Source organism: Gouania willdenowi, chromosome 12 (assembly GCF_900634775.1).
Source record: "Gouania willdenowi chromosome 12, fGouWil2.1, whole genome shotgun sequence".
Classification (NCBI taxonomy): Eukaryota; Metazoa; Chordata; class Actinopteri; order Blenniiformes; family Gobiesocidae; genus Gouania; species Gouania willdenowi.
This window is the reverse complement of record NC_041055.1, coordinates 937,124-962,819: the sequence shown is the minus strand read 5'-3', so window position 1 is coordinate 962,819 and position 25,696 is coordinate 937,124. Positions and strand designations below refer to the sequence as shown.

General features: G+C 39.3%; 1 protein-coding gene across 1 annotated transcript in view; it reads right to left on the bottom strand.

The window, feature by feature from the left end:
- LOC114473262 (membrane-associated phosphatidylinositol transfer protein 2) overlaps positions 1–25,696 on the bottom strand; it is a 50,547-nt gene that overhangs the window by 6,000 nt on the left and 18,851 nt on the right. The window contains 19 exon segments of the mRNA XM_074783823.1: positions 915–1,064; positions 1,133–1,281; positions 1,347–1,463; positions 5,700–5,816; positions 6,562–6,710; positions 9,393–9,554; positions 9,818–9,958; positions 11,736–11,906; positions 15,272–15,444; positions 15,704–15,921; positions 16,659–16,778; positions 16,911–17,100; positions 18,904–18,927; positions 18,929–18,966; positions 18,968–19,146; positions 19,500–19,505; positions 22,986–23,126; positions 23,205–23,300; positions 24,690–25,019. Coding sequence (XP_074639924.1) covers positions 915–1,064; positions 1,133–1,281; positions 1,347–1,463; positions 5,700–5,816; positions 6,562–6,710; positions 9,393–9,554; positions 9,818–9,958; positions 11,736–11,906; positions 15,272–15,444; positions 15,704–15,921; positions 16,659–16,778; positions 16,911–17,100; positions 18,904–18,927; positions 18,929–18,966; positions 18,968–19,146; positions 19,500–19,505; positions 22,986–23,126; positions 23,205–23,300; positions 24,690–25,019 — 2,671 coding nt within the window.

Here is a 25,696-nt window from a genome sequence, read left to right as displayed (position 1 = left end):
CTTTGTGCTCTGTCAGTAGACGTAGGAACTACAGATGCACCCCCTTACATTTGAACCCCCATAACCCATTAAATCCCTACTTAATTACACTTAAAACATAAAATAAAGAATCTAAATTAAAACTTCATTTGTCTGAATCATTAATATTAAATAATTAATGCATTATCTATGCTTTTGATGTGATTTGCCGTCTTGTTTTTAATAAATGAAGCATGTGATTAACTACAGCTGAAGCTAGTGTTGTGGTCATGTGACTCATGTTTTTTTAGGTTTTTTCCAAGCAACTAATGAAAAATGATGGTTTTATTTTCTTAACATTAAAGATGTTGTATTCATCCATTCTAGTTCTCTTATAAGTGCATGTTGTTATAAAATAAATTCAATGAATCATGAAAAATAGAAAATGTTTTTTCTTTGCACTTTTTTAATAAAGAGCTGTATTACTGTTCTAAAATATGTGATTGCAATAATGTACATTATTTTCTATGAGATTTATTTTTTATTTTTATTTTTCAAAAATCGTTACACTTTTATTTAATTTTTTTTTTTTACATTTTGTCACAATGGGGGGGTCCTGAGAGGTTTTCATCTTTCAAAGGGGGGTACAGCAGAAACAGTTTAGAACCACTGCCTTCATTGATCAGTGTAGATTCTGCTAATGTTGAAAATGACTTGTTGTAAGATGATGAGATGTGAACTAATGTGGAAATAATTGTACATTTTGAAGCAACCCTTATCTAAACTGAATTACAAAAATTTTAGAACAATCTTTATAGAACAGCATACTATTATAGACTCAACATGTAAGGTTGGAACATGATTTTATAATATGTCTTGATTTAAAGTTGGTCTGAGACATGAAGCTCCAGGGCTGAAAATGAGTCCCTGTCTATAAATAATAGCTGTGTCCTTACCTGACCACATCTACAGCTCCAGCTCTAACCTTAGGATCACTCCCCATGATAGAAACACTGGCAGCAAACGACCCATCAATGCTGAACACCACAAACTCTGTTCCCTTCGGTACGACTGTCAGGTAGCTGTCTGCAAACGTGTGGTCTCCTCTGTGAGGGACACAGGTTCATGTAAACACCATTAAACATGTGAGGGGGGGGCTACACTAACTACACACCTGACCACCATTTTAACAGGATACACTCCGATAGCGAGTCGTCTGCTCTGAGGCAGGACGAAGGAGACGCGTCCGCTGCTATTGGTCAGTTCAGTGGTGAAGTAAACCCACTCCCCTGACGGAGGCTGGGTCATGATGTGGATGTCGATCTGTGGGAAAGTAAACAGGAAGTTTAACGGCGTTCCTCCTCTGGGCTCCATGTGTCGTTCTTCACCTTCTCTCCAGTCAGGGTGACCATGTCCAACGGGCCGTACATGAACCGACCCGTCACTGTCTGAAGGCCGTCCTCCGTGAACACGGCGTCGTTCACACGATGGTTCGCCGTCACGTTCTGTAGGAGAGAACAAACAGTTTTAGACACCATGCACTTCTTTGGGTAATTTCTTCCCTTCCAAAATTATCCCAATGTATTGTTATGTTATCCAGAGCCCAACATCGTCTATCACATCGTATCATATCGTTAACTTGGTGTATCATCCCATCCCTAATCATTACTGATAATAATGAAAACCACATTCCAATAGTTACTCTTATTTGTATTATTAAACTATTTATTTTAGCACTGCATCATCAGCCAGGTTAAAACAAACAGGGGGCTCGTCCTGGATTCAATCTAACTTAGTTATCTGTCATTTTTACTCTTTGTGAGCGTGGAAAAGAAAAATGGGCAAAAAAAGGAACCTTTTTTAAATATATATATATATATATATATATATAAATATATATATATATATATATATCTTTTTACTTTTCTTGTTCAAATCTCATAAAAATACCATAAAATTATATTATTATAATAAAGCGCAAAGAACAACATCTTCTATTTTTCACGCTCAAGGTTATGCAAGGCCATTCTAGTGCTGTCTCGTATTGTCACATCAATATTCATTAATACTGATAATAACGCAAACCCCATCCCATAATTAATTACTCTTATTTGTATTATTAAACCACTATCTTGAAGCTGAATCATCAGCCAGGTTATGACAAACTGGGGGCATGTCCAGGATTCAATCTAACTTTTGGTTATCTGTCTAGTTTGCTTGTAATTTTAATTGTAGATTAAATAAATACTTTTGTAATCAGAATTTTGCCCTTTGTGAGCATGAAAAGGAACATTTTGGGGGTTGGAATTGTAAGGTTTAGCTGTGACAATCAGCACATGTACTCATTTACAAAGGTCGTGACAAACTGTCTTGCCTGCCCAACAGCGTCACCAGTAAAGTAAGTAAGTCAGTAACATTTATTTCTACTGCACCTTTCTCAGACAAAAAGCCACAGTTTTCACAGCACAGATTCAAAGTAAAAACAGTATAAAAGGCCATGACAACAGAAGCTAATGAAAAGCTTGAACAAATAAAAAGGTCTTCAGCTTTTAAAGGTGTCAACAGAGTCACTAGAACACAGAGAGAACAGAAGATGGTTCCAGAGCCTGAGCAACAGGATCTGTCTCCTCTGGTCCTAAAACCAGTGTCAGGAACCATCAGCAGATACTGATCCACAGACCTCAGAGCCTGAGCAGGGCTGTAAGGCTGGATCAGATACTGATGTAAGAAGGAACCTGACCCTGCAAGGCTCTGAACGCTAGAACCAGAATCTAAAATGTATCCTATAAGACACTGGCAGCCAATGAAGTTCTTTTAGAACAGGAGATATGTGAGTCCTCCTATTAGTACAGGTCAGAATTCTCACTGCAGAGTTTTGTACTAGTTGCAGACGAGACAGCTTCTTCTTGTTCAGACATGTGAATAAACTATTAAAATAGTCTAAACGTGAAAACACAAAAACATGGATGATAAGCTCCAAATCATTCTGTGACAACATTTTCCTGAGTTTAGATATTTTCCTTAGTTGAAAGAAGCAGTTCCTCATCAGATGTTCACAGTGCTGCACTAATATAGGTCTTTGTCAAAGATAACGCCTGTTTCTAAGGATTGGTTTAGCAGACTGGCCAACGTCACCCAAGTACTGTTTAAACCCTGGAATTGAGTCATCGGGGCAATAATCAGTGTTTCTGTTTTGTCTGCATTGAGCTGCAGAGAGTTGTCGCTGAGTCATCGTTTTATTTCCACTAAACAATGGAGTAAAGAGTTTAGCTTCTGCATCTCAGACGGCTTAAAGGAGCAGTAAAGCTGGATGTCATCAGCAAATACGTGGTAAGAAACGTCACTTTGGATGATCTTTCTCAAGGGGGTCAAATACAACAAAAATAAGACAGGACCCAAAACAGAGCCTTGAGGGACTCCACACAACAAATCCGCTGACTCAGACCTTATTTGGTTAGCTGTCACACTAAAGCAACGCCCAGATATATAAGAGAAGAACCACTGTAGAACTGATCCTGTCAATCTTCTCAGCAGGACCTGATGGTCAACGGTGTAGAAGGCTGAGGACAGATCCAAGAGAACCAGAACATTGCATTTCCCAGAATCAGCAGACATCATGATATCACTGGACACTTTCAGTAAGGCCATTTCCGTAGAGTGTTTTTTACGGAAATCAAACTGAAACGTCTCATGGACGTTACTTTGATCCAGTAAAAATGTCAGCTGGTCACAGACCACCTTCTCAAAGATCTTAGACAGGAACAGGAGTTTAGAAAAAGGCCTGAAACTATTGCAGTCCGTGGGGTCTAAATCTGCTTTCTTAAGTAGTGGCTCCACTATGGCATGTTTGAAAACATTTAGAAACACACCAGTAGACAGAGAGAGGTTAACCATTTTGGTAACACCAGGGCCAATTACCTCAAACACTTTTCGAAAGAGCCTACAAGGAAGGACAGCAGATGAACAAGAGGAGGGCTTCATCTTAGTCACCAGAGCAGAAATATTGGCAAATGTCACGGTCCTAAATGAGGACCACGTGCTGGAGACAGGCTCAGAGACAGCAGAGGTACCACATGGTCCTTTATCATCTTCATTTTATCACTAAAACATCTCACAAAGGCATTACTGTCAGCTTCACAATAAACACAGAATTTATCCTGTCAAACAACACTTTGGGATTTTTCTTGTTCAGTTTTACCAGTTGATGATATAAACAGATCTGGTGTTCACAACCATTTCATTGTGAGATGACACAAGATCTCTGAGATAAAGCCTGTGAACCTCTTTTGACACAGACTTAAGAATTAGGATATCTCCATTAATCCATGGGAACGCTTCTTTTTGTGTAGATAGATTGGATTTAACAGGAGTCACCTGATCCAAAATAGTTACACACTGATTGTTAAAACAGTGAATGAAATTGTCCACATCGCAGCACTCCATGAATAAAAGAGCGTCAAACATGTCAGAAAATCTCTCTGTAGTGTTAACAGTGATAACACTCCTCTGAGACCAGACTTCTGAAGGCTTTGGCTCAGATCACACAAAACCAGACTATGATCAATCTAATGGACGTCATTCACAGACACGTTTATAATGTCTAGGCCAAGTGTAAAAACTAAGTCTGAAATATTTTCTTTTTGGTGAGTGGGCTCAGAAACATGTTGCTCAAAATCAAAATCCCAGAGGATTAAAACAGAATCCAACTTTATCATAGAAGATAAAAAGTCACTAAAATCCTTAAAGAAGACAACATCAGGGCCAGGAGGACGGAGATCTACACACAGTAGAAAGGAGTTGAAGAACCCACCTTGACCATCTGTGATTCAAAAGAAGCAAAGTCTTGAGACTGGATCACTATACATGTGTAGTCGTCCCTGTGCACAATAGCCAAACCACCACCATGGCGGCAGGGGCGGGGCTTCCCGACAGCAGAACAGCCAGCTGGGTAGAGTTCATTTAAATGAATAAACTTTTCCTCTTTCTGCCAAGTCTCAGAAAAACACATAATATCCAGCTGTTCTCTAAAGAAAAGGTCGTTAAAAAAAAAACTTATTCGCTAACGAATGAGCATTTAACAATTTCATGTGGAATGTGGATGACGTCACGAAGGCAGTGTTCGTGGTGCGCAGCGGGATTGGTCAAAGACACGTAAAGCGGTCACGTGGGATCCAGCTGGTCCTTGCGGTTAGAGTCGATGTAAACACGGCAGTGGAAGATGACGACAAAGGATCGTGACCACCACTCCAGCGCTGTGAAGGGTCCACGGCACCCGTTGAAGTCCGAGCAGGCAGCAGCATGAACACGCTGTCGCGCACGTTGAGGAGAGGAATCCGGCGCAGGCACCGAGCGCGTTTCCGGCGGCCAAAGATGGTGCAACCCAAACGTGATGCAGCACGCCTTCGCCTGACCTGGACTCTGGACCATGAACCTCTTACTGTTCAGATGATAAAAGGGGAGGAAACGCTTGTTTGTACCTGTCCCGTGTATCCATCGACTCTCTGATCCTAACACAGAGTCCGTAAAGCAAAGACACATCATTTGTTATCAGGGCTGATATGATCACATATGCTAGAACAATGACCATTAAAAATCTACACAGCAGGAGACGAGTCATGGCACTGCCAGTCACAGGCACCATCTTATACCGAGTAAACAGCTGAGTCATGATTTTGACTGTGTGTGCGTTGGGCTTGATCTGGCTGAGCTACAGCAGTGTGAACACAAATCAAACTCCTAACCCGTATTTTGACGTGTGTCCTTTTGCGGAGCCACTTCTCCCGAGGTTTGGACGGCGTAAACTCTGACACTTCTTTACCGTCCAGCTCCAAAATACTGGAGCTGTCGTGTCTCATCACCTGGAACAGAAAATAACACAAGGATTTATTACATGTTGATCTCACCTGTTTTTACAGCAGCATAAACGTTATTACAGTGTTCCAACAGTAAAGGACTAAAGCTGTTCATAATGTTGACAATGAGTGAGAATTACTGTGTGATTTACTGAGACCGTTTGATGTTGTAACTATAATTTAATTGTAATTGAATTCAGTTAATTGACTTTGTAATTGTAACTGTCACAAAAAATTCTATAAAAACTGTCAATTTAATCAAACTTAAACCAGGTGAACCATGTTACAGGTTTATTTCTTACACATATGTAGTTAATAATTATTAAAATATGTTTCATACCAACTTTTCCCACTACCTGTCACTTCTCTTCAGGATCATTTGAATATTAAAATATAAATATAATGTAATGTATTTTACAGCTGATTTAAGACATGAGTCAAACTGACTCGTGAGCATTAGAGATGCTAACAGAAAGATGCTAACAGAAGGTTACATTATTTATTAAAGGCTCAGTAATTGTGATTAATTGTAAATGAACTTTAGTAATTGAGTACGTAATTGTAATTGACTTCCAGGGGAAACATAATACGTGTAATTGGGAAAACTGCTGGTCATTAATTTTAATTCAGCTGTAATTGAACATGGATAATTGAAGACGTAATTGTAATTTTAAATTACAATTTGAAATTGACCCCAACCCTGATAACTGCTAATATTAAGTTGTATTTGTGTTTAAAGTGAACCTCGTACCTGTCGGAGCAGGAATGAGACGACGTCCGTGGACTCCCAGTACGAGGCGTGGAACAGATGAGGCAGAGCAACCGTGGGAAACGCCGTCAGAGCGTCAGGACAGTAAAGAGCGAAGTCCATCCTCTTACTGCCCCACCACCGGGACGCGACTGGAGACGAGAAACACAAAGATAAGGATGAGAGGATCCATCGCTGTGATCCACTGAGTCAGCATCTTTCTAACCACATGTTCAAACAGCAGCAGCTACAGGTACAATAAATAGTTATTAATCACATAAAACTACATGATTATTTTATTACTCAACACTTCAAATCTTCTCATCTCATTAATCATACAAAATGTTACAAACTCTGAATAAAAACCTAGTATCAAAAATTGAAAGAGCAGAAAAAACTGAATAAAAGTTGAAATTAAAATATTTAAATACATACATTACTAATTACAGTATCAATATGATAATAAATAATGTATGTTTTATACATATTTAATGTGAACACAAGCATAGACAAACAACTCATTTTTAAATGATTAAAATTTTATTAATACAAATTTTTTTTAGGTTATTTAAAAAATATAAATAATAAATAAATGAAAATAATAAATAAATCACCAAACAATAGAAATAAACATTTAAGTTAAATTAAAGTTAATAACGTATTTGAAAAAGATTTAAAAATGATGTTTAACAATAATGAAAATGAAATTATTGAATAAAATGTTCTATGAAAAAGTTTGGATCATTGTGTAGATCAATGATTCTCAACTGGTGGGTGGGGACCCAAAAGTGGGTCGCAGACCTGTACTGGGTGGGTCGCAAACAGCTGGTTAAAAATAAATAAATGTTGGATTTGTGTTTTATTTTGAAAAAAACTTTTATTTTGACAGGCATGCTGTGAAACGCATGTTGCACAGGAAAAAAAATATTAATATGATATTTTATATATTTTTGAAAAACAACACTTGGTTGTTTGGATTTTTTAAAAAAAAGTGGGTCGTGATTTAAAAACCGTGACATAATGTGGGTCCCAGGGTGAGACCATGTTGAGAACCACTGGTGTAGGTAATTATTGTTTTAATGTCGTTAGCGACCTGTAGGTGGTGCTGTTTGTCTCTGAGTGGGCGGAGCTGAGACTCTTTCTACGTTTGTAGTTTCTCGAGACTACAGACGAGCCCTGGGAAGACTACGAGGAGGAAGGAGAAGCACACAACACGTCCTCTCACTACAGCTCCCAGGGTACCTTGCTCTACGCTCTTTAGCGCCCCCGGTGATGGGGGGGGCCGACCTGACACTGGTGACATCAGACGTGACGTGGGTGAGGTCAGAGGTCAGGTCGGAGGAGACGTCCGAGCTGGGCTCAGACTCAGACTCCACTCCGTTACCGGGCCTGGGAAACACCTGGAACGTTCTCCAGGTGGAGCGCGTGGACGGGGTCCGCACCACCAGACGAACGTACGACAGCAGGCTGGGCCTCTTACTGAGGCTCGCCCTCATTCTGTCTGTTGAGGGCGCACAGCAATTGTCAGCACGGGGGTCAAACTCACGGCCCGGGGGCCACACAAGGCCCTCAGGCTAATTTTTTGTGGTCCCTCAAAAACAAATCCTGAAAAATTGTAATTTAAGAAGTTGGAATTAATAAGAATGTCATTATAATACAAAAAATAACTCCAGAAACACACAAACATACAAAATGATAACAAACTAGAGGTCGACCGATATATTGGGCTGATTAATGCACTTTTTCAAGATCGACTATTGGTCAAAAAATATAAATAAATAAATATATATATATACTGTATATATATATATATATTTTTTTTTACCATCACCAGCCCTCCCTAAGGAAGGGTAAGACACACTTTATTATAGGGAGAATATAAAAAGAGAGGGCAGTGTTACACCTGGGTGTGGGGGAAGGGAACAGGGAAGAGAGTCAGGGTGGGACATGTAAAGGGTGATGATGTAGTTGTGCATATGGTGACCAGTGTGAAGCTTAGGTATAATGGTGGAAGCTGTGAACAGAGGGAAGGAGTGAGTGGTTCTACCAAGAACAGGTATTTATTTATATATTGTAGTCATGTTTTACTGCTACTTACTGTCCTGTACTTTTAGTTTTACTTGGTTGTGTACGGGTATATTTAAAGTTCAATAAATGTTAAGAATTCTATTGGTGTATTTTATTTAATTTCTAATATATACATTTATTTCATATGAGTGTTTCAATTGTATTTCATAATCAATGTGCTTTAAAAAAAAGTATATCGGCCTCAAAATTCAGCTTTAGGTATCGGCCATCGGCTGAATTTTTATTTTTTTTCTCTAATTGGTATCAGCCTTTGAAAATCCCATATCAGTCAACCTCTATAACAAACTACATATGGATTAAAAATGTACAAAATGATTTCAAAAAATCACAAAAGAAAAACAAAATGGCACAAAAAGCCAAAGAACAGACCAATGACAAAAAAACCAGCAGGTGGTGCTGTAGAACCAGTTAAACATCCACAGTATGATCAAAACTTCTTCTGGATACTGTATCTACAATATCTGCAGGATCATCTCTGATATTAAACACGTTTGCGGCCCCGCCCCCTGTGATAAAAGTTGCTCATCTCTGCTTCAGAAGATCAAATGTGACTCAGCTGTAGATATTCTCTACATTTGCACAGTTCTTTGTTTAGCCCTAAAGTCCTATAATGTACCACAGCTTATTAAATATATATAAATGATCAATTATAAAACATCATTGTCTAATCATACTGACATCATCTGAGGACAAACTGGACCGTATTTGGTCCCTGAACCAGAGTGATTCTCCACAGTTCTACTCACTGGTGGCGATGTTGGAGGCTGTGTAGGAGTCTGCTAACCCTGACACCTGACTAGCGATGCTAGCCTCACTTGCTCTGCGTGAGCAGCGGCGATGAGGGAATCCTGGTGACGTGGAGGATGTGCACGGAGCGTCTACGTAGCTGTGTGAGTGCAGAGAGTCAGCTGTGGAGAGAGAGAGAGAGAGGGAGAGAGAGACAGAGAGAGAGAGGGAGGGAGAGAGAGAGAGAGAGAGAGAGAGAGAGACAGAGACAGAGACAGAGACAGAGACAGAGAGAGAGAGAGAGAGAGAGAGAGAGGGAGAGAGAGAGAGAGAGAGAGAGAGAGAGAGAGAGAGAGACAGAGAGAGAGAGAGAGAGAGAGAGAGTTCACGTGGTCATGATTCAAACGTAGCTAAAGTCTCAAACCAGGAGTTAAAGAATACAAACCATCTGTGTGGAGGAGGGTCTGTGTCTGAGGGGGGAGGACGGGGACAGGGATGGACGTCTCACACACACTGTTGTCCTGGCAACGATGGACGGAGCTGATAGGCTCATTCAGGAGATGAGGATTACTCTGTACGGTGTCCACTGTACACACACACACACACACACACACACACACACACATCAAATTACAGCCCGATTCAATGAGCATTAACGGTGGAGAAGTTATTTGAAAAATAGGATCCATTTATGAATTGGTATGTGCCAGTGATTCGAACCATCGTAATATTTGACTCGCAACTAAATGATAAATCGACTTTGTTTGTTTTTTCTTTTGGGGCCCCTAGGGGCCCCCCTGGACTCCAAATCAAAAATCGAGCTCTGAGCGTTGATGTGTACACATCCATAGATTAAACCTACCACATTTCAGCCTGATCCATTAACAAATATCAGAGAAGTAGTGATTTTAACTAGTGTACACAAGAAGAAGAAAGTGAGGGGTGTTAGGAGTCCGGGAGCCCGGAATAAAAACTGAACGAAATCACGGGATCGACCAATGAAAACAGAATCCACTGTTGAACGTGGAAATGGACAGAACCAGCATAAAACGTTGTCACCGTGAAAAAAGGAAGGTTTATTTATGGGGAAATGTTTATTAGGTGCAGCCGTCCTGGCTGCATTAAACACCGTCTAAACTACAAAAACACTACACAAATCATCAGTGACTCCTAAATCAGAGCCACCAGTGCCTGCCTAACTTTACTGTGCCTGTGACACTCCGTCCGTTTCTAGTCAACCGCTGCATCGCTCTGTGAAAACATGAGTCAGCATTAAATCTCATCAGAGCTACAGAAGACCAGATATTGTAGAGTCTGAAACATCATAGATTATTGATTACTTCTGATACTTTCAAATATTCTGACTCCTAGTGGTGAAAAAATTGATGTATTTTTGTTTACTTTTGTTTAATCATTAAAGTCCGGAATGATGTCATCAGGATCAAAACTTAATCAATAAACCTGATCAGATTCAGTAAACCATTGATCCCTGAGAGGAAATCAAGTGATATAAATGCTTCTCCTCTCATACATCTTTATATGATATATAAATAATTAAAAATGAACAGTCAGAATAATCCATGTCACTATAACTTACTTTATTTTTGACATACATTTTTGTTCAATTAAGAGTTTTTTTTTTATTTATTAGTATTTATTTTGTTTCCTCACAGGAATTAAAAACTAATAATTTATGAAAAAATTGATTAATATTTAAAAAAAAAAAAAAAAAAAACGTGTTGAACATGGAAATTGGAAAAAAAATAAAGCTGATTTTATAGGGCCCTAATTATTGCATTATACAAGTACACAAAATATTTTTTCAATTTACTGCTTTGTATGCACTCATTTCATAATACAGAGGCAAACTCTATATCTAAAATAATTTTTTATATTTCATTAATAAATATTTTATGAGTAATATAGCTGTCACATTTTATTTGGCATTAGTAAATAATTATGCACATGTACAGATATTTGAACATAATATAAGAGATGACAAGTGTTATAAAGGCTATTTTACACAATAGGTTTCAGATTTTTATTCTTGTTTTTCTGTGTACCTTGGGCACTAAAAGTTTAGGAACCATTGGCGTAGCTAGTAGCAGCAGTTAGCATAGCAGCAGTTAGCGTAGCTAGTAGCAGCCCCTGTAGCGATGATGAGAACTATCCAGGGAACATGAGGGGGACTCAGGGACAGAGAGAAGAGAAGGAGACCACGGTTAAAGTTCTGGGAGAAACATGGCTAAATTAGCTTTGATGTAGCGCTGTCCTTGGTGCTGAATCATGGCAGATATGAGAGAGAGATGGATGTGCTCCGTAAAGTGAAATAATTGGCCTGTTTAGTTAAAAAAAACACATACCCAACAGAGCAGAGTGTCCGTCTCCCAGGGGGAAGCGCTGATATCTAGGAACGCTGAACGGAGGCAGAAGGTAGAAACGTTTGTCCAGTAGAGGCTCCAGACGAGACGCTGACGGGTCGGCTGGATGGAACAGGTTATACAGCTGATTACAGGTGGGACGCAGCGCTGACACTATGGAGGAGAGAGAGAGTCAGAACCATGGACACACAATAAACACACCATGTACACACAATGTACACACAATAAACACACCATGTACACACCATGTACACACAATAAACACACCATGTACACACGATGTACACACAATAAACACACCATGTACACACAATAAACACACAATGTACACACCATATACACACAATGTACACACAATAAACACACCATGTACACACAATAAACACACCATGTACACACAATAAACACACCATGTACACACAATAAACACACCATGTACACACCATGTACACACAATAAACACACCATGTACACACAATAAACACACAATGTACACACCATATACACACAATGTACACACAATAAACACACCATGTACACACAATAAACACACCATGTACACACAATAAACACACCATGTACACACAGTGAACAAACAATAAACAACATGTACACACAATAAACACACCATGTACACACCATGTACACACAATAACACACAATGTACACACCATATACACACAATGTTACACACAATAAACACACCATGTACACACAATAAAACACACCATGTACACACAATAAACACAACCATGTACACACAGTGAACAAACAATGTACACACAATGTACACACAATAAACACACCATGTACACACAATAAACACACCATGTACACACCATGTACACACAATAAACACACCATGTACACACAGTGGAACAAACAATGTACACACAATGTACACACAATGAACCAGTCTGTAAACAACAACTACAACACAGGAATCTGTTCGTCTGTAGTAAAACCAAATACTGAGAATCAAACAGACGTGGCAACATTTGCTTGAATTGCTCGACCAATCAACAGAACTTAAGGATGTGAAACATTGATTTAGTATTAAAGCTGCAGTATGTAATTCACAAAGGACAGTAATTACACAATAAAAACCAAAAGCACACACATTTTCTCCAAAACACACAAAACAACAACAAGAAGAATACACAAAATTGACCCAGAAACAAAAAAATGTATCCAAAACCAAACCAAACACACACAAAATGACTTGAAAGCACAAAAACTACAACAAAAATTCACAAAATGAATCCAAACATTGGGTCATTGTTCTAAATGTTGCCCTTGTATTGAACAACCATATCTCTGCTCTAGACACAGGATAGAGTTCTGAGTCCTGCAGACATTATGAAATTGAGGGGGGGTCGCCAGATGCCTTGATGAAACTAAAATTATCATTTGAACAATTTCAGCCCATTTTTGTTTATTTTACCCTTTTTCTGCAACTTCAACCAAACTCACAATATTTTAAATAAACCATTTTCATCACTTTTTTCTTGCCATATTTTTGCTCTTTTTAATGTATTTTTCTACATTTCTCCCATTTCTGACACTTCTACATCACATTTTAATGACTTTTCTACACATTTTTTCCACTTTTCAGACATGTTCATCACTTATAAACCATTTCTAACCACTTTTACACCTAATCAATCAAATCAATCAATCAATCAATCATCAATCAATCTTTTATTGGTATAGCGCCAAATCATAACCAATGGTATCTCAAGGCACTTTACAGTAGAGCAGTCTTAAGGACGGACTCTTCATTTTATGGATACACACATATGCATATATACGTATATACACATACATATGTATCCCACACCCAACATGAATTCATCATGGCGGCAAGGAAAACCTTCTGTTAAGCAGCAGGAACCTTGTGTGGATCCCATTCCTATGATGAACAGCCATCCACGTTATGCTGTGTTGGGTGGTGTGCAGAGGAAAGGGTGGAGACAGAGTTGGTTGAGACTCTGTAACTCCACACTGAGGATCCCACGGACCTGCAAGACAAAAGCCAGAAGGAGTACAGGAGCAAACACACAAGGGAGTAAGCAGACATAGAGGGAGTGTTTGAAAGAGGAATGGGACCCTCTCCGGTCCCTCTCTAACCTAAATGACCTCTCTCTTAACGCCCTCTCCAACCTCTCTCTCCAACCGAGCATGCCAAGACCCCCCCCCCCCCGGCAGTCTATGCCTATTGCATCTTAATTATGAGCTATGAGCTGGTTCCTAACTAAAAGCTTTACCAAAGAGGAATGTTTGAGCCTAACCTTAAAGGTAGAGAGGGTGTCTGCCCCCCGAACCGTGGTTGGTAGATGGTTCCAGAGAAGTGGGCCTGATAACTGAAAGCTCTTCCTCCTATACTACTTTTAGAGATGAATGGAACAACGAGTAGTCCAGCATTTTGAGAGCGTAGTGTTCTGGGGGGATTGTATGGCACTACAAGCTCCTTGAGATAGACTGGTGCCTGTCCATTTAGGGGCTTTATAAGTGAGAAGAAGAATCTTGAATTCTATTCTATATTTTATGGGAAGCCAATGCAGAGAGGCTAATACAGGAGTAATGTGATCTCTTCTCCTAGTTTTAGTCAGTACACGTGCTGCAAGCATTTTGAACCAGCTGAAGTGTCTTAAGCGACTTGCTTCGGGCAGCCTGCTAAAAGAGAATTACAATAATCCAGTCTAGAGGTAACAAAAGCATGGACTAGCTTTTCGGCGTCGCCCTGAGACAGGATAGATCTGATTTTAGCAATGTTACGGAGATGAAAGAAGGCAGTTCTTGAAGTTTGTTTTATGTGAGAGTTGAAGGATAAATCCTGATCAAATAGAACCCCAAGGTTTCTAACAGTTGTGCTTTGTGCCAGAGTAATGCCATCTAGGGCAGTTAGGCTAGCATAGGTTTCTCTAAGGTGTCGTGGGCCCAGTACAATGACCTCAGTCTTGTCTGAGTTGAGAAGAAGAAAATTTTGGTCCATCCAGGCCCTAATGTCCTTTAGACAGGCCTAATGTCACATATGTTGACCTATTATTGTCACTTTTAACTTCTTTTCACCATATTTCATGATTATTTTTGCCAATTTCACCACATTCCCCATATGTCATGCTCATTATTTTTTAAAACTAACTGTTCCTACTTTTTAAAATACAAACCGGGACGCTGGCACCTTTATTTTGGGGCTCGCGGGATGAAAAGGTTGAGAACCACTGCTCTAAGGGACAGCACGTGTGAGTGAGTTCTGCAGTTTAGGGGAAGGTCTAGGGTAGGACACGCTCAGAAATCCATCTGAGCGTTTCACGCTGTCATGAAAAAAAACAAAGCAGCGACTGCTAAAACAAGTATTTTAATACAAAATAAGCTAAAAATTAAAATATATCGATATAGGGGACATAGTCATTTTCTATATCGCCAAAATAAAAAATGATGTCTCAGTGTTTAATCACAGTGGTGACTTCACATGTTCTAATAACCAGTAGAAAGAGATAAAGTCCCTTCCTCACCGTCCAGAGAAGGCACCACAGTCTTCCTCAGAGCCAGCACCAGCCCCAGAGGAGACCCAAACAGGAAGAAGTCGTTCACCTCAAAGTCAAACTTTCCCAGAGATCCTCCTTCTAACATGGTGCTGTTACTGGAACGCCGTGACTCGGGTTCTCCAGGACACTGAGAGTGGAGGCTGATTGGAGAGAGTCGTACTACAGTCAGACCTGGTTCTGGTTCTGGTTCTGATTCTGATTCTGGTTCTGATTCTGGTTCTGATTCTGGTTCTGGTTCTGGTTCTGGTTCTGATTCTGATTCTGGTTCTGATTCTGATTCTGATTCTGGTTCTGATTCTGATTCTGGTTCTGATTCTGATTCTGATTCTGATTCTGATTCTGGTTCTGGTTCTGGTTCTGGTTCTGATTCTGATTCTGATTCTGGTTCTACAGCGTTACCTGGACAGGAAGGCCTGGTGCTGTTTGATGGTGTCCAGCTCGTACGTGGACGAGTCGCTGCGTTTGCGTAGCAGCTGCTTCTTAGGGTCGTCAGGTCCAGAGCAGCGAGGGATGTCGATGTTACTGCGACTCAGGTGACGACTTCCCTCCAGCGTGAGTGAGGAAGAGGAGGGAGAGATGCTGTTTATGATGATTCCAGGAGAGAGGAGGTCTGAGTCCTGGAGGAGGAACACCAGTGTTTAATCATTCTATCAATATTTATATTTATATCACTGAGACACAAACACAGAGAGACAACTGTAATAGCAGGGGGCGGGGTCAAAAACATTTGACTACATCCAATCTGAGGGTCACATGATCAACATTCTGAGCATTAACACAAGAAAGAACGAAAGGTTTGTGTGGCTTTGTGTGTAGTTTAAAAAAAAAAATGTCCTTTTTAGAAAATAATCTGTAACTTTTTTGTATGTTTACTGTCTATTTTTTGCCATTTTGGATGTTTTTTGGAGAAATTTGTGTGAATTTCTCTGTCAATTTTTTTATTTTTCTGTCAATTTGTGTTTTTGGAGTCATTCTGCATATCTTTAAGGTCAAGTTGGGATGTTTTTAGTAGTAATTTTTATGTATTTCTTTATCATTTTGTGCATTCTTGGAGTTATTGTGTGTTTTTAGGAGCGATGTGTATTTCTATTGTCCTTTTTGTGTATTTTTCTTTCATTTTGGATGTTATTAGAAGTCATTGTTAAGTTTTTATTGTCTTTTTTGAGTGATTTCTGTGTATATCTCTGTCATTTTGTGTGTTTTTAGAGTTATTGTGTGTTTTTATTAGTAGTTTTCTGTATTTTTTATTGTCCTTTTGTTGTATCTTGTGTGTTTTCTTTGGGGACTGCACACAGTAAGACTGAGGGCCACATGTGGCCCATGTCTGGTTTGTGATTGGTTGATTGGTCCATACCTGAACACTGATGGTGCTTCCTCGTCTGCTGCTGTTCTGGCTCTCAGAGACGGTCACTGAGCTGCTGCACAGGGCGTCAAAGCCCAGGATTCCTCCCACACAGTCCCCGATCACACACACCTGCAACACACACACACTACGTAACCATGGACACACAGAGATAAGCCCCGCCCACACACACCTGCAACACACACACACTACGTAAAACATGGACACACAGAGATAAGCCCCGCCCACACGGCGTGCCCCCACCTGGCCGGTGAATGAAGCCCCCTCCAGAGACTTGATGAAGTCAGCGTACACCTGATTGGCTCGTAGGATGACGGTTGCCACGGCGTCCTGGTACTGAGGAGCAGACGTAGCCAGTAGAGGTAGAGCAGCTAGAGGGATGTGATCCTGACTGCTGGACAGACAGCTCTCATCATAGCTGTACGGACTCAGACTACAGGTAGACACAAGAGGACCAATAGTTTAACTCAAGTTCATTTAAAACAACACACAATCGTAAATAACTATTTCTATACTTTCACTTTGTGAAATATAAAACTAGTTCAACTAAAATGCAGTAAAAAATAATAATAATCTGAGTTCAAACATGATAAAAAACTAATTCTAAAAAAAAAATGTCAATGGGGTCGCCAGAAATTCTTGATATCAAAATGAGGTCATGATCCAAAAAAGGATGGAAAGCACTGATCTATAGCAGTGGGTCTGAACCCTTTTTCTCTGCTCCCTCTTTATCTGTCCCTGCTGCTTCCTTTGTCTTGTTTCTGTTTTTCTGTCAGAATCTAAAGGAGCCTCTCTCTGCATCTCTATCCAAAACCAAAATTATGAATTGATCAGCTGGTCCCTCAATGCGATCAACCACATTTTTTCAACAAAAAGAATGTGCAGAGGTGAGCTCGTCTGTCCTGACAGAACGTTGCAGTCGGATACACGATGGACTCTTGAATGAAGCGGAGGATCGTGTCTGTCTATACTTTCTGTTGATGACACAAAAAAAGTATACATAATTGAAATTATGATAACAGGTATTATGCTGATTGGAGCTGGCAGCTTTCTGATTTATGGCAAAGTTGGATAACGTTGGCAGATGTTTGAAAAGGCTGCCTGTCATGAACTGATGGATTGTGCAGGATTCTTAACATGCTGACTCAGGTGATAAACAAACTGGGATGGAATCTAACTTGGAGAAGTTGACAACTCACTTTGGAAGTTAATGGCCACCATATTGGATACTGTATATTGCTCCCAAACCCGGACGCAAGGCTGACATAAAAAAATTGCGTTAGCCTGCTGAAAACAATCATTATCCTCATTGGCTCCCCCAGACAACCAGCCGCCTCAAGGCTGGTTCTCTATTCTCCAGGATGTTTGTGCAGAATGACGCTCCGTCCCCTCCTCCTCTCCCCATCACCCCCATCACCAGGGAACTTTGTTTTCTGAATCAGATCTATCCAAGGTCATTTCAACATCATCAGACGACGAACTGAACTGTGGCAGAGATAAAGCAAACGGGATCACGACTCAATGCCTTCTTTGGCCCCCCATCCCCCTCCCTCTACGTAGTGGCAGCATAAGGGGCGATGTGCCTTGGCTGCTCACCCCGCCCCCCAGCCGCTAGCTGCAATCCTTCCCTTGGCAATTCTGTGTGCTGAGGAGAATTGTCCCACACTGTGCCCCTCACTAAAGGAGCATAGTTTAGGGACCTGCCTTTTTGCCCTCTTCTTACCTCCTGTTTTTTTACTTCTCATCTAAGACATACGGGGAGCTGCCTTGTAGCCTACGACCCACAATACAACCGCTCATGTACTCCCATGTTAATATGTGATTGTCTTTTCATGTTTTCTTGGACGGAATGAAACTGAAACTGAATAAAGTATTCTGAATCTGAATCTTGATTTGATTAAACTTGTCAATCCATAATTCTCAAATCGCATCTTTTATATGGAAAATTGTCCTTTTAATTGTCAATTAACAGCCTTTAATCAACTGAGAAGTGCATTGTAGTAACACAAAGTAGGAATTTTCATCTACAATCTGGAAAATAAACAAAAGGAGAATAAATACTAAAATGTAATTTCATTATTTTCTGTGTGGGATAAAAGCAATCTGATCTTTTATTTTAATTGAACATATGAAATAATGAAGTTGTCCATTGGAACATTAGGAACACTCACATATTGAGAACCTTTAAAACCAAACAAAGACTGTGTTTGCTAAGTAGTAAAAGCCGTGTGCTCACTTGGAGACGAGTGAGAAGGCGCCACGCACACGGCGGACATGGAACCATCCTGATGGCGATGCGGGCCCAACGCCGTGGGATAATGAACCCTCATCACGGTCTCAAAGGCTCCGCTCAGCGTGTTGACGTCGGCACTGTTTGCTGCCTCTGTTCAGCTGAGAGCCGGTGTCCAGGATGTTCCCCCCCTGGAGAACAGGACCAGGACATGGATCTTAGACGTCTGCAGACACTGCCTGGAAGAACGTCCTGATACGGAGCAGAAAAAAAGAAAGAAAATCAATATTCAGACCCAGAATGAACAGCACTGACTTTAACACAGGCTTCTTTACAGTGCCGATGACCTCCAAAATAAAGGTCACAGAGAGCAGGACCCCCACTGTAGCTGAAGGTGGTTGAACACAAGACATGAAACATTGAAGAACAGTCATGTGTAGACAGGACCATCTATAAGGGGGAATAAGGGGAGAGATTTTGGGGTCCATCCATAAAGTCAGTAAAATGATGGTCCATTGTTCTATGAATCTGTGATAACCACATTTATTTATTCATCTGAATAATATCCACTGTTATCCAGGAACGTTTATTATTATTATTATAATCATCTTAAAGATGGAAATCCTGGTTTTATTCTCTAATAAAATGGTTCAAATGAATAAAAATGGTGGAGGAGGTGAAATGGATTTTAAAAACACAGAATTGGTTAAAAGTTGTAAAGAATTAATGAAAAAACAGACAGAAAAAGAAGTGAAAAGGGTTCAAAGTGTCAAATTGAACAATTAGTTTAACTGAGGTTTAACTGTGGTTAAATTGTCAAAAATAATCATGAAATATGGTGAAAAGAGGTTAAAGTGACAATAATAGGTCAACTATGTGACATTAGGTGTAAAAGTGGTGGAATATGTGTAGTAAAGTCATTAAAATGTGATGTAGAAGTGTCAGAAATGGGAGAATGTAGCAAAAATACATTAAAAGGCAAAAAATGGCAAGAAAAAGTGATGAAAATAGGTTAAATATGGTGAGTTTGGTGAAGTTGTAGAAAAAGGTAAAAAGCAAAAATGAGCTGAAATTGTTAAAAAAAAATTATTCCTAGTTTCTTGAAGGCATCTGGCGACCCCCTCCCAGTGTCCCACAGCCCCAAGGTTGAGAAGCCCTGCTTTAATATACTGTACTAACAAAATAGAAATGATCCTGCACAAACTGTTTAAAAACTTTTTATACCACATTTCCCACTAAGAACAGGAAGTTAAATGTGTGAGTGAGAGTCAATCTGAGCTTTTATTTGATCTCTGAGGACTTTGGATGATGTCACCACTATGTCGGGGACAGAGAGTTAATTTGGGAGGAGGAGTGTGTTATCGGTGAGCTTTCTAATTAACGCCACACAGAGCAAACGCTACCTCCATCTGTGCCTCCTCTCCACTCAGGATGGAGAACTCTCCTCCTGACGCCTGGAACAAGGTTTCTGTGGACGACAGGAAGTGATAAGTTAAGTTGCAGCACTTCCTGTAGATACCAGTCTTTTAACTCAGTGATCAATACAGTCAACGCTGTTTTTCTCCAGTGCACAGCTGAAAAGAAAGAAAAGCCAAAGATTCAACCTGTAGGACTAATTAGAATATTCTTTTTCCTGTGTTTTCTGGATGATATGATCAGCTGTACAAAGAACCAACAGTATTGGTTTTGGTTGGAGGTACTGTTTATAACTGTTACAGTGTCAGACGACAACTATGGCATTCCTTCTATTTCTAGAAATGTTTTCTTTGTAAAAATCATGCTCAACAAAGATATAAAAAGTATTTTCAAGCACAATTAAGTCTAAATAACTGGAAATAACATCAATTACTTGAGTTTCTCTTCGCACACAAAGTTGTTACTGGTTGATTATATGTATATATATATTTAATTATTTTTTTCTTTTAGACAGTGTTCAATAATCTTAAGGTCTAGTTGATGAATTTTCATTAAAGTCCGTGTAAAGCAAATTCATTTTCTTCTAAACACATGAAATAAGTCATAAACATGTAAAAAGCCATTTATAATGTAATAGTGGAGCTAAGCTTCACAAACTGTGTTTCACATGTCTGTGTTCAGGATTTAATGGCTGAAACACACCAAACTTCCACGGCCTCCAGCAGGCACAATTCGGCCCCCAGCCGAAAACAAACCACATATTGGGACTCAGGGGGAAAAAACACATCCGCTGGTGCCACATTTTTTTAGTTTTTCCAGGGAGAGACGCACATATTCGGACTCGGACAGAGCAGAACTTTCCACGGACACCTCGTTTGGCCTGATCCGAGCACTTTTGGATGTTTGGTCTTTCACACTGCTCTCTCCCATAGGGTTAATACACGGAGGCAGCACCTTCCTTCCCACGCGTGGGCGTGGTTCCAGTGCCTCTAACGAACACGCCTCCAGCGTCTTTGGAGACCAAATTTTATTACTTAGAGATTGTTTTTATCTTTTAAATTTGACTCAGTGGTCACACATGTTTCTGTGGTGTGACAAACTCATAACACACACATTTATTTCTGCTTTATACAAATTTTAAAGTTTTACGTTTATATGAAAAAACCATGTTTTGGTGAGTATTAATCTATCTGTACATAATGGACACTTATAAGAGGACGTTATGTCCAACCTTAAGACAATAAACTTCATTTGAAATGCTGATATCATGAAAATGAGACGTGAACACGTTTCCAATGTCGACATTGCTCCTCAAACAGGTCTTTGTCCAACAAAAGTCTTCAGTTGTCAGTAAATTTCAAGTGAACTGGTTCAAATGCCATGTTGGTACCATCCTGAGAGGAAACGTCTACCATAGCCAAGGTTTGGAGATCCTTGGTTTGTCCATGTTCCTACTTCTAAAACATGAACTTTGATGACAACATGACAACAAACAGCTATGATCACTGACACCCCACCTATCTGTGGTCATCAAAGGGTTATGTTTCAGAAATTGTGGAGGTTAGTTTGGCTGAGATGGGAGAGGGGGGATAATAGAGGGTGATTCAGGGAGTGGCTCTGACATGGGTAATTGATCGCAGCTGTAGCCATGTGGCTAATTACCCTTCTAAGCCATTTATTCAGTAAGTGGATGGAACTGGGATCCAGATCAGCTGAGCGTTGATATCAACTATAGCTGTGTCCATTACTCTTAAAAATATTTAAAATCTAAACAGCTCAATAAAAACTGGTAATAGAAACACATGAATTTAGAAAACACTCAATATCACTTAAATTATGTTGTGTTTTTGTAGTTGTTTCATCTTTTTCGACTATTTTGTGTAAATTTATCGCCTTGTGTGTTTTGGGAGTTATTTTTGTTGTCATTTTGTTTAGTTTTCTGTTATTTTTTGTGGATATCTTGTGTATTTTTGTTTTAATTTAGTAGATTTTTGTATTTGCTTTGTCTATTTAGATTTTTTGGTGTATATTTCTTGCTTTTTTTTTGTGTTTTTTAGTCTTTATTTGGTAATTTGTGCATTTATCTGTCACCACATGTGTTTTTGAGTCATTTTATGCATTCTTGTTTTAATTTTGTGTTTTGCAATAATTTTGTTGTAATTTTATTTACTTTTCTGTTATTTTTGTGGGTGTCTTGTGTGTTTTTGTAGTCTTAGTGTATTTTTAGTTGTTTTGTTATGTTGGATTTTTTTGTGTATTGTTGTTGTTCTTTTGTGTATTTTTGTAATCATTCTGGTCATTTTGTGTATTAGTGTTGTCCTTTTGTGTGTTTTTAGAGTCAATATTTGGTCATTTTGTGTATTTATCTGTCACTGTATGCATTTTTGGATCAATTTGTGCATTTTTTATTGTTATTTTGTGTTTTTTGAGTCATTTTTGTGTGTTTTTGTCATGTATGTTTCTGGAGACATTTTATTGTCATTGTGTGTATTTTTGAGAGTTATTTGGTGTATTTTTATCTCATTGTGTTGTTTAGAAAACCATTTCACCAGAGTTATCAGGCTCCATAACAACATTTAATGAAAACACCTTCAAAGAGAAGTTAGACTTTGTGGAAACTTCAGAAAAATTACTTTGATTATAAAAATGGAAAATGTTCATTATTATCAAACCCAATGAGATTTTAAGGCAATCATCATCTCTCCTACCTTGTGCTTCGTCCACCTCGATGGTTTCTATCTTGTCCATCAGATCGTTGGAGCTCCACTTGGTGATCTCTTTAGGAAACATCTCCTCGTTGTCTGAGAAGTCCTCTGGACCATCAACACAGAGGTTTTATCTATCTATGCTGCTCTACATTAGCTTTAGTTTAGTTAAAAACATTGTTTTACCGTGAGCGTCAAAGAACTCGTCGTCTGTGCTGTCCTCAGAGTCACGGGCGATGCTCTGCATCCTCCACTCTGAGATACTCTGATGAGACGGGCTTCCTACACACACACGCACACACACGCACGCACGCACGCACGCACGCACGCACGCACGCACGCACGCACGCACGCACACACGCACGCACGCACGCACCACACACACACACACACACAACACACACACACACACACACACACACACACACACACACCACACACACACAACACAAACACACCACACACACACACCACACACACACACACACACACACACACACACACACACACACCACACACCACACACACCAGTCTGATCTTAGACCTCAGAGTTAATGAAGTTCCTAGCTTTGTTCATTCCATGTTATTTCAACAAATGGCCTACGCACTTATTTTTAAATTTTACCAGTTGTTCCATGATTATTCAATAGATACACTGTATATTTTTAGTTTGATTGGATGAATACTTTTTGAGATATAGACTATTTAGTGAGGGGGGGGGTTTTGTCTAGTTTTGTGTCCTTATTTTTCTTTAAGCTAACAAAAAAAACATGAAAACCATTGCATCTAAACATGTATGTTGAACAAATTTCTCATTTTCTACAGTTTCAACAATTTATATTTTTATGTTACTAGTGAAAACTAATAAATGATTATCAGACACAGAGCTAAGCTACAATGGCCTCATTTTCAATATTTGCGAGTAGTAAAATAACCCAAAACTAAACTAAATGTTGCACACAAAAAAAAATGTTTTATATCCCAACAAAGAGTAACATTTATATTATAAATTAAAACAGAGCAGATTTTTTTCTTACATTCCCACATGCAGTTATGAACCAATAAAAATAGTAAATAAAGTATATTTTCATATTTCCAGAGCGTGTGAGAACCAATGTATATCTGTGACTAATCATCAGTGATGTGAACAGTCTATGTTCATAGCTCTAAGCTGATCACATTACAGGGAGCTGAGACATATGCTAAGTAGTTTACTGAAGACCCAAACATGTTCCAGACCCAAACACACACTGACTGTGTGACTATTTAGAGGAGCTGACATGTCTACCAGATAGGATGTATAGCAGATCTATTTCTATATTCTGAGAGAGTGGGTGGAGCTTATAACTATACCATATTTACCTTTATATGTGATGGAGTTACAGACATATTAGAAGATGAACATAGAAGAACAATAAGGACACACCCCCTCACTATATTATCCATATCTCTAAAGTATTGATCAGATCAAACTAAACATGTACAGTGGGATGTCCTGAACATGTGTGGAAATGTTGTGGAATGACCCTATAATGATAAAGTGGGTCTGAAAATGGATGGATGACCCTTTAATCATTAATTTGGATTGACTACACAATGGTTGGTATATATCCATAAATCCAGCTCTTTCCCTGTTGTTCTCCATGTGTAAAAAGTTGTGTAAATGTTCACCTCCTCTCTTTGAGGACCTGTTGGAGGACCTGGAGGACGTGGACCACTGCTTGGTCAGTTCTCCTCGTGTCTCCAGAGAGTCTCCCAGTTTTCTCTCAGCCTCTCCAGCTGAGGCCTCAGCGTTGGGGTCCTGGTCCTGGTCCTGGTTGACTGAGGATCCATTAGCGTCGGTGGTTTCATCCTCACTCAGGCTGTAATGAGCCATCTTCTTAGCTAGGGCTAGCTGTGTCTCCAGCTCCAGCTGTCTGATGTCCTCTATGCTCAGTCCGTACCACTCATCCTGCCAGCACCACGCCTGTCGGTGGGCTCTCACCATCACTTTACGCAGACCTGCAGGAAACATCTACTGTTAGTTTTACTTCTTATTTTTAAAACCTGTATCGTTATAATTATGAACACTTTCGGGAAAATAAAACATGACTGCGTGTGAGAAAAGTAGAAAAGCTGTGTTGCCAGGTTGGGCGTCACTGTGTCCAAAGGAGAAGGTTTAGGTGATATTTTAGAGGATTTCTTACAGTTATCCACTATCTGTATTTTTTACTCATTACATTAAAAAGTCTGTGTTGTTACTTTATTCAACGTGACTGTATAGAGCAGGGGTGCCCACATACTGATCATTGAAGGGCCAAAAATAAACTAAACATTCATGTTCCAGTGCAAGAAATTAAATATGCCACTGACATCACTGTGAAAAATAAACGAGTAATTCTGAAATTGAACAACACTTTTCTTTATTATATTTCATGGCATAAAATTATGAAACATCTAAATGTCTTCAAAATAAATTCATCAAAATGGGACACAACATGCCCCGCCTACAAACCACACTACATTTAACCTGCCTTGAAAAAATAATAATTAATATTATTATAAAGTTTTATATAGCAATTTTCAAAGAAAACGCAAAGACATTTTATAATAATGCACATATATATATATATATATATATATATATATACACATATATATATACATATATAAAAAAAACATTTCAATCATGGGCAGCG